The sequence below is a fragment of the Microtus pennsylvanicus genome, chromosome 2 (genome assembly GCF_037038515.1).
Source record: "Microtus pennsylvanicus isolate mMicPen1 chromosome 2, mMicPen1.hap1, whole genome shotgun sequence".
In the NCBI taxonomy this organism is placed as follows: Eukaryota; Metazoa; Chordata; class Mammalia; order Rodentia; family Cricetidae; genus Microtus; species Microtus pennsylvanicus.
The window spans coordinates 138,160,282-138,176,770 of NC_134580.1; the positions used below are offsets into that span (position 1 = coordinate 138,160,282).

General features: G+C 50.1%; 1 protein-coding gene across 4 annotated transcripts in view; it reads left to right on the forward strand.

Annotated features, from left to right (window-relative positions):
• The first annotated feature begins 2,219 nt into the window (after window positions 1-2,219).
• The window catches only part of Tox2 (TOX high mobility group box family member 2), a 116,878-nt gene continuing 102,608 nt past the window's right edge, over window positions 2,220-16,489 (forward strand). Inside the window, exon 1 of one of the 4 annotated variants that reach the window (XM_075962954.1) lies at window positions 2,220-2,571. In XM_075962954.1, the coding sequence (XP_075819069.1) occupies window positions 2,473-2,571 (99 nt within the window). In that variant the 5' untranslated portion in view covers window positions 2,220-2,472. Of the gene's footprint in view, window positions 2,572-3,375; window positions 3,814-16,489 lie in introns of those variants that run through there. The other 3 variants (XM_075962956.1, XM_075962957.1, XM_075962962.1) reach the window with 3 other exon arrangements.

Consider the following 16,489-nt stretch of genomic DNA (forward strand, 5'->3'; position numbering starts at 1 on the left):
ATGAACAAATGATTAGAATAAACAAATGAGTTTGCAATGCTGCCGGGTATAAGGACATTATGTAAAACATTATTTCTAGTATGTTCCAGGCTTATATGCTTGAGAAACAACCTCAAAATTTTGTAGCTTAAAACAACAACAATCTTTTATTACCTGTCATGACAATTGGACATTTTATTTATCTATTTATTTATTGAAACAGAATCACCCTATGTAGCTTTGGTGGGCCTGGAAATCACTATGTAGATGAGGCTGGTCTTGAACTCACGAAGATCCTACCTGTCTCTTTGCCCAAATACTGAACATTTTGGGTTAGAGGAAGACTCAGCTGTGTCCTTTTGGGGGCTCCTCTTGTGGTTCCAGACCTCTTACATGATGGCTTACAGCTCCAGGCCCTGAAGCACCCGAAGAAGAAGGCAAGCAGGTGGGGCTGTATCAGCTTTTATGAACCAGCAGCCTTAGAAGTCTCTCTGTTTGCTAAGACCTATTCCGTAAGATCGGACTTTTTCAGGAGGGAGCTTATTAGACTCTGCTCCCGGGGAGGAGTGTCCAAGGATTTATGGAGTTGTTAGAAAGCCTTTACCATCGTATTAGCAACAAACAAAATCAATATTTGATAATAGCATAAAACAGCAACAACAAAAGCCTGTTGTAAATCTAATAAAAATGTGCCAGGCTTTTACATACAAAACGTTGCTGAGAGAACTTGTAAAGAAACCTGGAATAAGTGGATATACCATGCTCATGGATAAAAGTAATTCACATCGAAAATACTCACTTCATCCCAATCGACATAAAGATCTATTGTGAGAACAATAAAAACCCCAGCTGATTTTTTTTAATTAAAGTACAAAAGTCAATAGCCAAGGAAGCCTTAAAGAACTTAAAGAGTGGGTGGGTTTCTTCTTAATATTAAAATTAAGATGTATTACAAAGCTGGAGTAATCCAGTGTGCTAATGGCACAAGGAGAGAAAAGTGAATGAGACAGAGAACACAGAAGCAGCCCACGAGCATGTGAAATAGTTGATTTATGATAAAGTGATGCGGAGAACTGGAGCGTGTGAGTGCGTGTGTGTGCACGCACGCGTGTGCAGTGTTTCAGTCAATACTGTCAGACTAGTTGGGTATCCAGATCTGTTGGGGGGAGGCACTGTGGGAAATTCCTTTTTGATAAGACTGAGCCTGGTATTTCTAGAAACAATGACTGAAGTTTATTTAGAAGCTCTTTCCTTTCTGGGTTGTAATTTCCCTCTGTTGTTCTCTAACCTCCACTGAAAGATCAGTTCCCACACTGATTTCGCCATGCCAGGATTTCGGGGTTACAAAGGCTCTTGCTCCTGGCTAGGACCAGCCAAGTCCAAGCAGCCAGTTAGAGCTGTTAGTTCCTAGCTGTGGCTTCTATGTGGGCAGGAGGCTCAAGCCATTTTCTTCAGTGGTCCTTCCCAGACAGACCTAGAAAGTATTTCAGAATCCAGAATCCCGAAACTGAATGGGGCGGTGAGGGTGGGTAGCAGGTAGTGATGGTGGTGGTGATGGTGGTTAATGAAGTAAAGGAGGAGAAGACGGAGCCTGACAGTTCTTGCAGCTAGCAAGTGTCCGAAGAAGTTTGATGCGTTGACAGAGGGCAAGGGAGGCAGATCCACACGGCTTCTCTGTAGTCCAGAAGGTGTTGGATGACGGCCCACTGTACTAAGCTTTGGAGCCTTTCAGTTCTTACACTAAAAGGGGCGGGGACTTTCCAGTGTCTCTGTCCAAGTGCTTTCAATTCTGGATGTTCTCCGTTACTGATGCTGCAAGTCCCTGCCTCGATTTCCCCCATATATAAAATTAACATTTATGCACTTTGGTTCCCAGCTTCTTTCTGAGTAACTCAGATCAACTCGAGCGGTGTGTGTGTGTGTGTGTGTGTGTGTGTGTGTGTGTGTGTGTGTGTGTGTTGGGGGGGCAAAGAGACTAGTCTAAGATTCGTGTGAGTCAAGGGGCGCAGTTCGACAGTTAAGACAGCACCCATCTCCAGATGGGTGTTGCTGCCACCACTTCCTACGGCCCGGCCCGGCATGCCTGGTGCCAACTGACACTGCCCCCAATATTTAGGGTGGGAAATGTCCCATTTCTAAACAGGTGTGGCCTAGGGGCTTTTCTCTTTCCTCTCGCTCTTGGCGACAAAAGGAGGGACAGGAAAGGCTCACTTGGACTGGCAAGTAACACTAGGGGCGGAGGGCTGGGCGGGGACCCGGGCGACTGCTCTACCCAGACGAGGACCAGGGCCCCCTTGCCCTCGGCGGCGCCCGAGGCCCGAACAATAGCGCTTGCGGGCGGGGCGGGGGAGGGCGTGGCTGGAGGGCGTAGCTCCCCTCCGGGCGCCGCCCCCGGCCCGCCCCCCGCGCTTGCACACCGTCTCGCAGAGGGCTCCCACCGCCGCCCGCCCAGGCACTGCCCGCGGGAGCCGCCGCGCCGCCGCCGCGCCCGCCATGGACGTCCGCCTGTATCCCTCGGCGCCCGCGGTCGGTGCGCGGCCCGGGGCCGAGACGGCCGGCCTGGCGCACCTGGACTACTACCACTGCGGCAAGGTAGGCGGCAAGGTAGGCAGGGGCCGAGCGTCCCGGGCTCGAGCGTGGGGCAGGAGTCACCTCGCGACTGCGGACGCGGCCACTTTGGGGCTCACACGGGGGACACGCACACAACAGCCCCGTCGATGGGCACGTGCCGCTCACACCGCTACCCTCGCGGTCACACACACGCCCCGAGTTGTGGATCACAGGCAGAAGTCAGCCCGACAGCCACCCGCACGACGACACCGTGACACACTCACCCACACTTCGTATTCATTCACAAGCCGATGCGCAGCGACTCTCTGTCACCCAACCAGGCGGCACCACACACAGCCTTCACCGTCCCACATAAGTCACCGTGCCAGTCATTTATCGTCAACCACACTCAGCCTCTCGCCCACGTACACGGCTACATTAACATACACAAGTCACTTCACCCATCTGCACACACAACGCTGCTGCCCACGTTCCTACCCGCTGTCACATCCAGTGACAACCGGGGACAGCCACACAAAGAAGTAGCTCCGACAGTCCCAGCTCACACTCACAATGACCCACAAGTGCACACGGTCACACTGATCCATCCCCTGGACAAGAAGCCTCAGCTAAGAATCGCCCTGACGGCCTCGCAGTCATACCCGGGCACACCCAGAGACAGTCACGGGCTCCAGCACCCTTCACTCCCCACCCCCACCCCTTGGTCGTCCACACTCGCGCGTCGGGGTTTTAACTTGTCGCTGCCGCGCACTAATTGGGCCGTTTACTAATTGGCCGTCACTGCCCCCTTGGCGCCTGGGATTCTATGTTGGTGGCGTCCAATCAAGGCCTGTCCCTTCCCTGAATCGGGGAGCTAGCGTCCCTTCGGCTTGGGCTGCAGTGAGGAAGCACCTCTAGCCGCCCCCACCCCCAATTTTTCCAGGATCTCTGTCCCCAACTTCAGGCAGGTCCCCGTAACGCGGCGCCGTCAGGAGGCTGTGCCCTGGATCCTGGGACCTGAGGAGTCGGACCCCAGCTCCTCTTCTAGCCCATCGGGCAGGGTCAGGGGCAGCCACGCTGTCCGAATCCTCTTCCCTCGCGGGGAAGGGAACTTTGAAACTTAGTTGGAAAGCCAGACGGTCGGTGCGTCCCCGGGTCTGTGCGTCGGTCCGGGTCAGGCTGGAGACGAGAGCGGCTTTTCGTCACTCGGAGCCCGGATTGAACAGCGCGCGTGGGTCTCCGGGCGGTCGGGGCGCAGACGCGCGGGCTCTGCGGTGCTGCGTGGTGAGTGCGCGTCGGGTGGCTGGATCCGCGACCCTCTGGGGTCTATCCCCCTTCCCCACAGGCTGTCGGCCCAGCTCCTGGCTGCAGGGGTGCTGCCGGGATACTGCGGGAGCAGAGCGTCCGGCCGATCCAGGGCCTCCAGGGCTGGGCCTCTGCAAGTGCGTCCTCAGGCCCTTAGGGAGCGGTTGCTGCCAGGAGCCCTCTGCAGTTTACCCTGGTCCGGGAGGCGTGAGCCGCGCAGGCTGGGGGCGTCCCGGGGCGGAGGTGGGCGGCACGCATCTCGCCGAGGGGAGAGCAGATATCTTTTGTGCGCTGATCCGTAAAGTTGGAAGCCTGAGAGGGGGATGGTGCCTTAGAGAGAAGGCGGGTTCCGGAGCCGCTTCCACTGTGGTGGTGGGAAAATAGATTAAAAACAGCAAGTGGAGTTTTACAAGGAGCTAAGGGATGGGGCATTGGGTCATCTTATGCCTCTGGCTTTGTTACGTTTAAAACACCAAATGGGCAAGACAGGGCTCACCCTCTGGTTTAGAGGCCGAGATAGAGACTGGGCATTTGTGCCTTCAAGTCTGGGTACCCAGGCTGAGGAGGAGGTAGAGATTACCTAAAAGAGATCTTTTGGAGGTGATATATCTGCAAACCCCATCAGAGTGGGGACAAATTGTCTCTCACTGCCGCCTTTGGGAAACAGGACTCTGCCGAGCCCCCCATCCTACCCCACCCCTACCCCGCGTATTTTATTCGGAAGCTTTAGAAACCTCTGACTCAGCACCAAGAACCTCCGAGATCGCAACTCGCTGGGGAGGGCGCAGAAGTGGAGGGTGGAGATTTCGGTTTCTATCTGTGCTGTAGGACCCTGATCCATAGCTGGAGAAGTTTTGAGCATAGCGGGGTGGGACAAGCCACTAGAATGCTTGAACGGAAGGTGTGACCCTGCGCTTAGATGTCGGTGGGGTGATGGGGCACCTGGCTCAGCTCGAGCCAGAGTCCTGTTGGCAGACTCCCCAGCGGGCTGTGGCCTTCCGTGATGGTTCATAGGGTTCACTGTGACTAGGAACTCCATTTTTTTTTTCAGACTCCAGAAACTGATGTAGAAAGGTTGTGGAAAAGAAAATGTCCAAGCGTCAAGCTCCCTCACAGCGGCTCACTATCAGAGCTGGAGGGTAAACTGAGACCTAAGGTGTGGTACTAGCCCACTGGGGCGGTGTGTCTGTAAAATGGGTTACAGAGCCAGAACACAGCCCACACACTGGGGGCTCTGTTCCTGCAGCCAAGACAAGAGGCTTGCCTCTCAAGCATTTGCCCAAATGATGTCAGACAACCGTGGGGCAGTTGACCTGGAAGGGCCCTTGGCGACGGTCCCCTTGGCGACCATCCCCTTGGTGACTGTCCCCTTAGCAATCCTCTACACAGAGATTCCTAGCCTCTTTAAATTGAAGTCATGAGCACAAGCTGTTCTTTTGGTGTTTTTTGTTTGAGTAAACACACAATGATAAAAAGCCGCCGTGGCTTCATTTTAGCTTCAGAATACTTGTGTAATTTATTAATCACGGTAACACTAGCATGCATTAGAAAAATTGCTTACCGGATAAAAGGCAAGTATGTTACATTTAAAAATGTAGTATCGATGCTTGGTAAGCACAGCGGCTCCTGGCCTCTGGCATGGAGGATTTGGGATCTCATGAAGGGAAGTATTGATCTCCTCTTTGCTTCATAGATGGGGAAACTGAGTCATGGAGCAGTATATCTATGGGTAACTGAGCAGGCAAAAGGCACAGTTGAGGTTGAACCTACATTTCTGTTTCTCAAGTCACGGCAGGACAGTAGTCTGGCCTCTTTGTGAGTCTCTGTTGCGGTTTGGGGGCTGGGGAACCTATGATTTCCAGCCACTGAGATTTGAATTATCCCTTCCATTCAGATTTTGGAAGGCACTTTACCAGGCTGGTAGCTCCCAACTCAGCTAAGGCAGACTGATGCCAGTTAGCCACTGACAGGGTGAACCTGGCTTCATAGCTCCATGTGTGGTTTTGTGAACTAGAGAAAATGATGTACAGCTTTTTAAAAGCAATTTTAAAATACATGTATTTATGTAGGCATGTGGGCATGCGTGGAAGTCCGAGGACAACTTGAGGCTCTGTCCTTCCACCGTGTGTGTCCTAGAAGTCAAAGTTAGGTTGCTAGGTTTAGCAACAGGTGCCTTTACCTACCAAGCCACCTCTAGGCTCTCTAGTTCCTTGTTGTTACTGAGTATGACTTAGTTTAATAAAATGTAAGTGAGCTTTGGCAGATATAAACACCCATGGACCAGTCTAGGTAGAGAATATTTCCATTACCCTAGAAAGCCTCGTTGTACCCTTCCCCGTCAGCACCCATCCACTGTCCCAGTGACGGTTTCTATCCTGATTTCTATCTCCACAGTTTGTTTCAGATCAATTTAGGACTATTAACTCCAGTTAAGCCCCAGAATTTCATATGCAACATAGGCGTTTTGAGCATGGCCTGTTTTTTTTTTTAGCTCGGTCTGTCTTTCAGATTCTTTTGGTGTGTGTGTGTGTGTGTGTGTGTGGTTTGCTCCTCTTTGTTGCTGAGTGACATTGCTTCGTGTAGATACAGCACTCTTGGTACTTCATTTGGGTTTGTTTCCAGTCTGGGAAATTGTAAATAAAGCCTGCCACGAGTGCTCTTCTGCAAGTCTTTGTGGAAAGAGCAAGTTATTTAATATTGCTGGGCCTGGGTATCCTCTTTCAATTTTTTTCTTTAAGCTTTGTTTATTTTTGTTTTATGGGTACGGTTATTTTGTCTATCTGTCTGTATATGCAGAATGATGGGAATGCAATGCCTCTGGAGGCCAGAAGAGGGCCTCAGATCCCCTGAACTGGTGTTACAGATGGTTGTGAGCCACCATGTGGGGCGTGGAAATCAAACCTGGGTGGTGTGGGATTCCCCTCTGTATGCTATGAATATGTTTTATTACCATTGGTTAATAAAGAAGCTGCTTTGGACCTATGGCAGCGTAGAACATAGCAAGACAGGAATTCCAAGCAGAGGTAGAGGAGGAAAGAAGGCAGAGTAAGGGACACGCTTTGTAGCCGCTGAAGGAGAAAGATGCCTGCCCACCAGAACCTTACTGGTAAACCACAAGCCTTGTGATAAAATATAAAATAATAGACATGGATTAATTTAAGATATAAGAGTAAGTTAATAAGAAGCCCAAGCTAATAGGCCAAGCAATGTTGCAATTAATATAGATTCTGTGTGATTATTTCCAGTCTGGGAGGCCAGGAATGAACAAGCAGTCTCCGCCAACACCTGGGTCCTTTAGAAGAACAGTGGCAGTTCCAGCCCCACCTTCTGGAGGACATCGCCTACTTCTGAGACTCAGGATACAGGAGTGAGAGGTGTAGGCTAGGATAGTTCTTGGCACAGACCAGCTATTGATTAGTTGATGGTGGTATCAACCACCTGCCACCTACTCCAGTAAGCGGTTTTAACCTCTCTGCTCTGGGCATCCTTTATCCCTGTTTGATACCCCTTAAAGGCTAACCTGGGTGCCACTGTCATGGAGCACTCTGTGGCCAGCCACCTGCTCTCTTCCTCCAGTCTCTCCCAGTGACTACTGAGTGGGATGTGGCATGTTCTATCATCTGTTATTTAATCAACAAATATTTATTGATCACTGCTTTGTGTTAGAACTTTGCTAGGTAACCAATGCTATGGCAATGAACAAAGCAAACCCGAATTGTTGCTCTCAAAGCTTATCTATCTGTCTGTGGATGAAATATATAGTAATATGATTAATAGGTCTCTGGGTATGAAGTAAGCAAGAGGGTTAAAGTGAGCCATGGCCTAGGGTGGTGTGTGGCTTTGCCAGGGTGTGTGTGTTTGTGTGACTGTGTGTATGTGTGTGCCCTGATGCACACACATGTGGAGGCAGAGGTTGACACTGGGTATTGTCATAGTTAGAGTTAGTTTTTATCAATGCTACACACACTTAGACCTGAGAAGAAGGACTCTCAGTTGAGGCATTGATTCTATAAGACAGGCCTGTGAGCGTGTCTGCTGGGCACTTTCTTGATTGCCAATTGACTTGGGAGGGTCCAGCCCACCGTGGGCAGTGCCATCCCCTAGCCGATGGGTCTGGGTTGTATGTGAAACAAGCTGAGCAAGCCAGCAGGGAGAGAGTCGGTAAGCAGCATTCCTCCATGGTTACTGCCTCAGTTTCTGACTCCAGATTCCTTCCCTCAGTGATGGACTGTAATCTGTAAGCTAAATAAACCCTTCCTCATGTTGGTTTGGTCATGGTGTTTTACCATAGCAACAGAAAGCAAATCAGGACAGACGTCTTCCTTTATATACATTTTAAGAACAGTTTCTCACTGAACTCAACATTCTGACTAGAGCCCTCTAGGGTCTGCCTGCCTCCACCCCACCAGCGTGGGACTATAAATGTGTACCTCCATGCCTGGATTTCACTGGGTTCTGGGGATCCACACGCCACTCGTCATGATTACGCGGCAAGCTCTTTCCCCACTGAGCCATCACCCCAGCCCCCATTCTGTGGCTTTAAGGTGGGAGGTTGCTGGCAGGCTCTTGAAATTTTGAAAATTTATGTTTATAATGAGAGTTACTTGGTAATTTTTTTCAGAGCTTCATTTATTTTTATTTATGACTGTATGTATGTTTGGATGTGTGTGTGTGTGTGTGTGTGTGTACACATGTGTACAGATGCCTGTGGGAGCCATAAGAGGGCATTGGATCTTCTGGAGCTAAAGTTGCAGGCAGTCGTGAGCCATTGGGTGATGGAGAGTGAATTCTGGCTCTCTGCAGGAGCAGTTGGAGAGCCCAACCGCAGAGACAGACTCCCGCCTCTGATTGGTAAGTTTGAAACAGCAGATTCCTGGACCACACTCCCAGGGATTTCCATTCATTTGGTCCTGGGGGATGGACCCTTGGAATTTGCACATCTATGAGGCCCCATGTGAGGCTGCAGCTGGTCACACGCTACAGGTCACAGTCTGCTACAGGTCACAGTCTGCATAGTGGTGGCTTGGTTGTTTTTGTACAGTTTTGTGTAGGTTCCTGGCAAACAGGAACCATGCCCAGCACTTGGCACAGTGCCTTCTTATAATGGCTCAGTAAGTGAGTGGTGGTGGGTGGCTTATTTTGCTTTCCACCCACACAGTTCTGGGCCCAGGATCGGGTAAGGATGGGGAGTGGGAAAGCATGGATACTGAATGACTGGGGGCTCCGTTTGGCAAAATCCATGAAGTGGAGGTTGCTCTTACTGCCTAGCCTGTACTTGGGGGATCTGAGGACTTTACAGCAACTGTGGGGGCGAGATTTGCACGGCTTCCTTCTGCAGGGAGCAGGGATGGTCCTGTGGGAGGAGCCATGACCTGGCTGGAATTAAGGGGCTCTGCCAGGAGGCCAGCATCTCTGCAGGAAACTCTTTATGTCCCATCTTGTAGAGGGTCCTCCCAGGATTGTGCTTTTATATATCCGAAACAGCGGCCCAGGCCTACCGGGCTCACTCCAGTCTCCTGAGAGACTTTGAACATGTCATGAGCTTTCCCTGGGTTTCTGCTTCCCTGTATACAAAGGAGAATTGAATCAGTGACCATCACTCTTTCAGAATAGAGTGGTATGGAGATATAGTGAAATGAGCAGTTGGGTATCTTTTATAATTGTGGTGCATGGAGAGATCCTCCACCAGGGGGCAGTAGTGATGCTTTTTGAAGACCATGTAAGCCTGCTTTTCATTACTATAACAAAATACCTGAGGCAGCCTAACTTTATAAGAGAGAGGTTATCTTGGATTTCAGACTAGCCTCAGCTACATAAGGGAACTGTCTCAACAATAAAAAAATAAAATAAACAAACTTGGAGGTAAAAGATTAAAAAAAGGTAATTTAGCATATATATATGCTTGGAGGCTGAGAGTCCAGAAAACATAGCTTGGGCCTCTTGACTGCCTCACCTTGTGGCAAAGACACTAATGGAAGGAGCAGGTGTGGGAGCAAGTGACCGATTCTATTTCAAACCAGGACCACAGAGCTGGCAGAGGAGGATGACTTGCTGCCATGAAAACATCCCTCTCCTCGAACCTGAGGGTCCTGGAGCAACTCCCACTGGGCCTTTTGAGCGGATCTTGAGATGTCCTTGTGGTAAGGGAGGACTCTTGTGTTCCCAGAGCGGGCCTGGTAGATAAGGGTTCAGTAGATATTTGCTCGGGGCATGAGGGAATGACTGCGTGTAGGGCCGCCCGGTTGCCTCTATGCTAGAGGAACTCAGTCTCTTTGCCCCAGAATCTGAAGACTGTGGGAAGCCTGGAGTCTAGAGCAGAGCAGGGTCCAAGTGATTTTGAGTGATGGGGTTCAGAACTGTCCCATGAGGCAGCCCAGAGGATGGCGCCTAGTGAGTGCAGCAGCCAGCCGTGATGGAGCACTTGGGTCTGGGCACACTGCACAGGTTCCCCAGATCCTCCGCAGAGTCCCAAGATTGCTGTCCAGTGTGGGATGGCTGTGGAACGCAGCAGACCTGGAATTACACGCTGCCTCAAATGTCAGGAGCACAGAGAAGTTATTCGGGGGTCCAGTCTCTTCTCTGTCAAATGGCAAATCAGCAGCTCGTGTCTGAGGGTTGGAGATCACAGTCCTCATGGCAGCTAGACACACTTTCATTTTCATCCCCGCGAAACAGCACCAGAGTTCGGCCATTGAGGATCCGCTCTTGTCTCTATGAAGGGTGGGGCCTGGCTTTCCTCCCAGCATCCATTCCCTTCTTTAGGTGGCAGGGAAAACATGGCTTGGGCTGGTGACCTTGGGCACACGGCTTAGCCTCTCTAGGCCTTTTTTCTTGGACACACAAGGGCTGTGCTAGGAGGTATTCAACTCCAAGATGTCTCACCTTGAAACATGAAAGTGTCACCCACCCCTCGGGCTGCAGCATCAGCTCTGGGGTCACACGCTGCTTTACCAGGAACTGTTCTCCAGCAGGGACAGCTATAGCTCCAGAGGTGAGTGGTTGTCATCATTCATATCTCTGACCAACTTCTTCCTCTGTCCAAGTACGTGTCCCTCTCCTTCTGGGTGTCCACTATGTCCCCAGTCTTCCCTCAGACATAAACCATCCCTGGGCAGCTCTCCAGGTCTGATTATGTTTTCATAAAGCCCAGGTAAACCCAAGGTGAAGGGAACCCCCTCAGAACGTACAGGAAATTTGAGGAGGCCACCTGACTGTCCAGGTCCAGGCTATGTACCCAAGTGCTACAAGACATCCCCGTGTTCAAAGCAGAAAGATGCTTCCTTCCCCAGGCTCTAGGCTAAGACTGAGTGGTCCAGTTCCCTGACCAGCGGGATTGGCGTCACCCTCTTGACAGCAGTGCTAGCTTCCTGGTTGGCTTTTAGGTTTCCTAACTTCAGTGGCCTGGTGCCCTCCAGCCATTGGGCCAGCGTTCAAGAAGTTGAGCGCTCCTGGCAAGGGAGGGGAGCCACACACAGGCCGTTGAACTTTCCCTTCAGCAGAAGACCAAGAAACTATCATGGAGACTGGTCTGAATTTGCAAAACGGAGCCTCTGTCCCTCTACACTCCCCAGCCCCTGCTCCCTCCCGCTCCAAACCAAGCAGGCTGAAGTGTAGCCTGTGGGCTTCCTTGCCCCATTGCAGGCAGGCCTCACCACTGGGTGGACAGATCTCCCAAGGTGTTTTCCCTCTGCATGGGACACCCTCCCATGACTATCATGTCTCCACACACCCCACTCCCATTTGAGAGCAGCTATGTGACATCTTCCCAAGGGTCAAATGCTGCCACTGCCCCTGGTTTTGTTTGTGTGCTTGTTGGTTTACAGTTTGACTCAGTAGATCACAGATCCATACGGCCTTTCATCTGGTAAATACAAACCTTCTCATTGAGTGGCTGAGAATTCAGAATTCAGGATTGAAAATTCAGTCCAATCCTGAATTCTCAGCACCAAGCACACAGTAGGCCCTATAGAAAAGTTCACCATGTCGCTGAGAAAGCCAGCAATCCAGCAGCAACATGCACCGTAAAGCCCTGATCTTCCAGCTCGCTCCAGAAGGCACCGGAAATCCCAATTGCACCGTAGCAAGTTTTAAGCATCAAAGTAATTGATCAAAATTTATCACCCTGTGTTACACAACATCTTCTCTCTAAGATATAAAATTACCATTTACCATGACTCATTAAGTTAATAATTACCGACCATATGTTTTTATTGCTTCTCCCAAGCTGAGGTGATAAATCACCCTGTAGGTTTGGGTCTGTGTAAATACAGTGACTGCCAACTGTGCAGATACGGCATTTACCGACAGGAACACTCGGGGCTGAAGTACTGGGCTGAAAACCTAGCCCTGCGATCCTGCCAGCCCCTGCTATGTGTTTGAGTTCCCAGGTTGGGGCTTCTCTACCAGGGCACAGTTTTAGAATATTTCTGGTTGTCATAGCTCGTGGGTAAGGGGTTCTTCTGCCATCTAGTCAGTGGGGGTCAGGGATGCTACAGCGAGAATTATAATGCACGGGAAAGGCTCTGTCGTGGTGTATGATGAGGGCCAAGGTACAGGCTGTGCTGGGGTAAGGAAGCGATGTTCTGGGCCAGCAGTGATTTCCACCATGTATGTTATTTTCATCTGTGGTGACATCTACCACGTATGTTATTTTCATCTGAGTTCACAGCAAAAATATAAGATATGGTTGGTCTTTAGCTGTAGGCTGGGGCCAAGCCAGTGATCAAAGGCTTTGAACTAATGCATGGATCTCTTCATTTGCCCAGTTCCCAGCCTCAGCTGTCTCTCTTGGAACTTTACAGAGTTGGATTAGGAGGATTTTACCAGGGACTGTGGGTTGGGGTGCACCTTCCTTAGGGCTCCCAGGTTAACGTCTTTCTATCCAGTGGCATCTCAGTGTTTCTGATTGCTGTCATTTTCCTGCTGTCCTCTGGGCTCTAATGGACCAATCGGATTCTCCGATATACAGATCTGTATCTGAATTGTGACCATATATGCGTTATGAAGGCATATATATTTACCTCTACTTTATCTATGATAGATTAAGGTAGCTAGGTTTTTATTTTTGTCATTCTGTTGGGATTATAAGCAAGGGGAGAAGGTGAAAGTATGTTTAACAGCTGCCTAAAGTACCTAGTTCCTGCTTAGTGAGTTTGTTTGAAATTTTGTGGTATTTTTTTTGGTGGGGAAAAGTAAGGTATAAATAAGCACAAATCATTTACTGACCCGTTACCACTTGTAGGCGGGGAAACTGATTCAAATAGCTGTAGTACTGCAGGTGGCAGAGGTACCGGCCTTGTCTTTCTCTGTGGGTGGCCTCCACATGAAGCTCCCTCCTGAGAGGCGTGTGCGTGTGTATTCGTGTGTGTCGGTATTGTGCGTGCAAGTGTGCGTGTATCCGTGTGTGCATGTGCAGAGGCCTGTGTGCTGTTTGCTTCTTGCTTTTCCCATTGTAGAACTTTCTCTTCTAGGGGTCTGGCGGCTCCAGCCAGGCCCCTTGCCTTCGGTCTCAACTTCAGGCCTCATTTGCCAAAAGGTGGCTTCCACATTAGAACTAATTAAAGCGTGCTTATCTCGAAGCTGGGCCTCATTTTCAGAATGACTCAGAAACCTGTTAGAAATGATTCTGACTCCAGAGTTAACCCCAGGTCAATCTCATGCATAAATTTTGTTGTTGTGCTGTGTAGTGTTTCGGATGGACCTGGCCTCTCGAGAGAGGGAGGTAGGCCCTGGGCTTCGGGGCTTGCTTGTTCATCCTGCAAACTTTTGATGACAGCCCCATGGGTGATTCCTGGAGCCCCATGCTTCCTCTGTTCTCTGTGCCCACTTGACAGCTCAGTCAACTTTGCAAAGCCAGGTGGCGGAGCACATGCGACCGTGAGACCGATGAAGTTCCTGGGTTCATCTTCTGGGGCTGAGGCTGATGCTCTGTGACCTTGAACCTATTTCTCAGTCTCCTGATTCCCATTTTCTTAGTACTCTCACCTCATGTTGGTGTTGAGATCTCTGGGAGATCAGAGCGGTTGTTTTCTAGCTCATTCTTGCTACTTGGGGCTGCTCAGGTCACGTGCCCCTCGGGAGAGCAGCAGCGAGTATTGCCTCCAGCCAGGAGTTTATATCTTCAGGAGAGAATGCGAGAAGCTTTTCACTGCAGTGCCCCCAGGAAGCCTCAATCACACACTCAGACCTAACTCCCAAGACTAACCCTGATGAGGCATCTGGGCATCTGGCACTAGTGTCTTGGAAGCACTTATAATGGGAGCCACAGCTTGCTCTTTTCCACAGGAGATATTCTTGTAGCCATCTGTCCTGGAGGGGTCCCAGATAGTGGGATCAGAATATCTTCTCCTTTGTCACCTCCCTCTGGATGTTAGTCCAGGCAGTACAGAGGGACGAGTACATCGTGGCAGGTGTTTTGGGAGCCACCTTGCCCTCAAATCCTGTCCTCCACAGCGGCTACATGTCCCCTTAGCTGCCAGGGTCCCCCTAAGGGGGCACTGCGGTACAATTGTCACTGTGCTCAGGAAACCCCGCAGTATGGCTACTTTATCAGATAGTCATCTTCTGTAGATGGCGTCTCCCTTTCTGGGTGCACGTCAGCACACTGTGAGCACACTGACCGAGGGTGTGTCAGTAGCATCTGCTTCCAGTGGGTTTGCAGCCAATTCACAGCATAGGATTTTCTTGGCAGAGAGAGATGTGGGGTGGTTGGTCTTAAACTGTATTTGCTGTTTCATTTATTCAAAGGTGGTGTGTGGGTGCCCGTGCACATACACGCATCCACACACTCAAAAGCACGCGTGTGTGCACAAGTATGCATATGGATGCAGTTTACAGACACATGTGGGTGTGAGGAAGCCAGAGAGTGGTGCTGGGTGTCCTCCTCAATTGTTCTCCACCTTATCTTTTGAGACAGGGTCTTTCACTGAACCTGGGTCTAGACTAGTTGTCCAAAAAGTCTCGGGAATGCCCCCTCTTCTCCTCCTTCCCAGTGCTGGGATTCCAGGCAAACCTGGCTCTTCACATGGGTGCTGGGGATCAGACTCAGGTCCCTATGCTTACATAGCAGGTGCTTTAACTGCTGAATCTCAGTCTGCTTTGGAGGAATAAATTGAAGTCCTCAGGATGCTTTATAGTGCATTGTGCATTGCGCATTTTCTGGTTGAGTTCTATGAGACATATACACACACATAGGAATATACCACATGCACGAATAACATACACATGAACACACATATGCACAAATATACCACAACACACATGAAAACCCAACATACATGGATATATACATGAACACATACCACACACATGCATACATATATACATATACGCATGCACATACATCGTCCAAGGCTTTATCATACTCACCTGGAGTCCTACTTGGATGCAACACTTTATATGAGTCAGTGTACTTACCTTTTCCTCACCCATTCATCCCACCATCCAAAATCCATGTCCAGTTCACTATGTCCACGGCTTTGTGGCAGGTGCCAGGTATAGATGGGTGAGTCACATGTGGCCCCTACCCTGTAGGAGCTTCTGTCTTATTAGATATGTGACAAGGGTGATTTCAAATGTGCACAGTAGGCATTAGGTATTATAACTCAGGAAACCACAGATCATCAGCCAGGCCAGAGGCAGACGGTGAGAAGGATGCATGTCTGCTCTCGCTGGTGATCGGAGCCTGGGTGACAGTCACTCAGGTAGAAGGAACAGTGGATGTAGAGGCACAGAGGTGATGAATGGGTCAGAGGTGAGGAGAGAGAGGGGAGCATTTGGAAAGCTATCCATTATTTCCAGGCCTCAGTTTCCCCCTCTCCAAAACGGAAGCAGCAGTGTTTGCCTCTTTATGAAATCCAGTAAGGTATGATCTCATGTTTAAGCACCTGGCAGCATTAACTCAAGTTCTGTTTTCAAATCTAACTGCACATGCCCAAGTGCCGGGCTTTGATTTTAAACAAGATAAGAACCAAATAATAGAGTCTCAGCAATGTTGTCACACTTCCGAGGGTCATTTTTCTGTCCTTTCAGATGGAGCCCTATGCAGTGACAAAAGACCCTGGGTCCTGTCTTCCAGGATCAGGGTGGTTATCCTGGAATTGGCTATGTAGACCAGGCTGATCTTGAACTCTCAGAGGTCTGTTTTGGTGTTAACAATAAGTCAGCACTTACGGGTCCAGGCATCCCCAGGACAGTTTTCTCTCTGGTGCCCTGTTTGGTGTTGCTGTCCTGTTTATCTGAAAGGCAACCACCTCCTGCATGACAGCCCAGGACCTTCAGCTCTCAAAGCAATTCAGAGACAGTTTCTGTCCGGTGACTGAGTGTTGCATGCTGGGAGGGCTATGGAGCCTTTGCGGAGATCTTCCCGTGACAGAATCAGGTCCATCTACTCTGCGTGCAGAAGTGAGTTATGGCTCAGAGCTGCACAGCCCTAAACTGTGTCCTCTTAGAGCTCTGTTTGAACCTCCCGGTGCAGCATCCTCGCAGGGGATCTAGACACTTCCTGCTTTTCAAAACTCACCTCCACTACTTTGGGTTGAGCCCCAGGCTACAGGCTCCCTTCTGGAAACACAGTCAGCTCTGCTATCGCCTTCCTTTTATCCCTGCTGCCTGCCCTGTGGCCGTTCTCACGCCACTGTGCCATCTGACCTTGCCT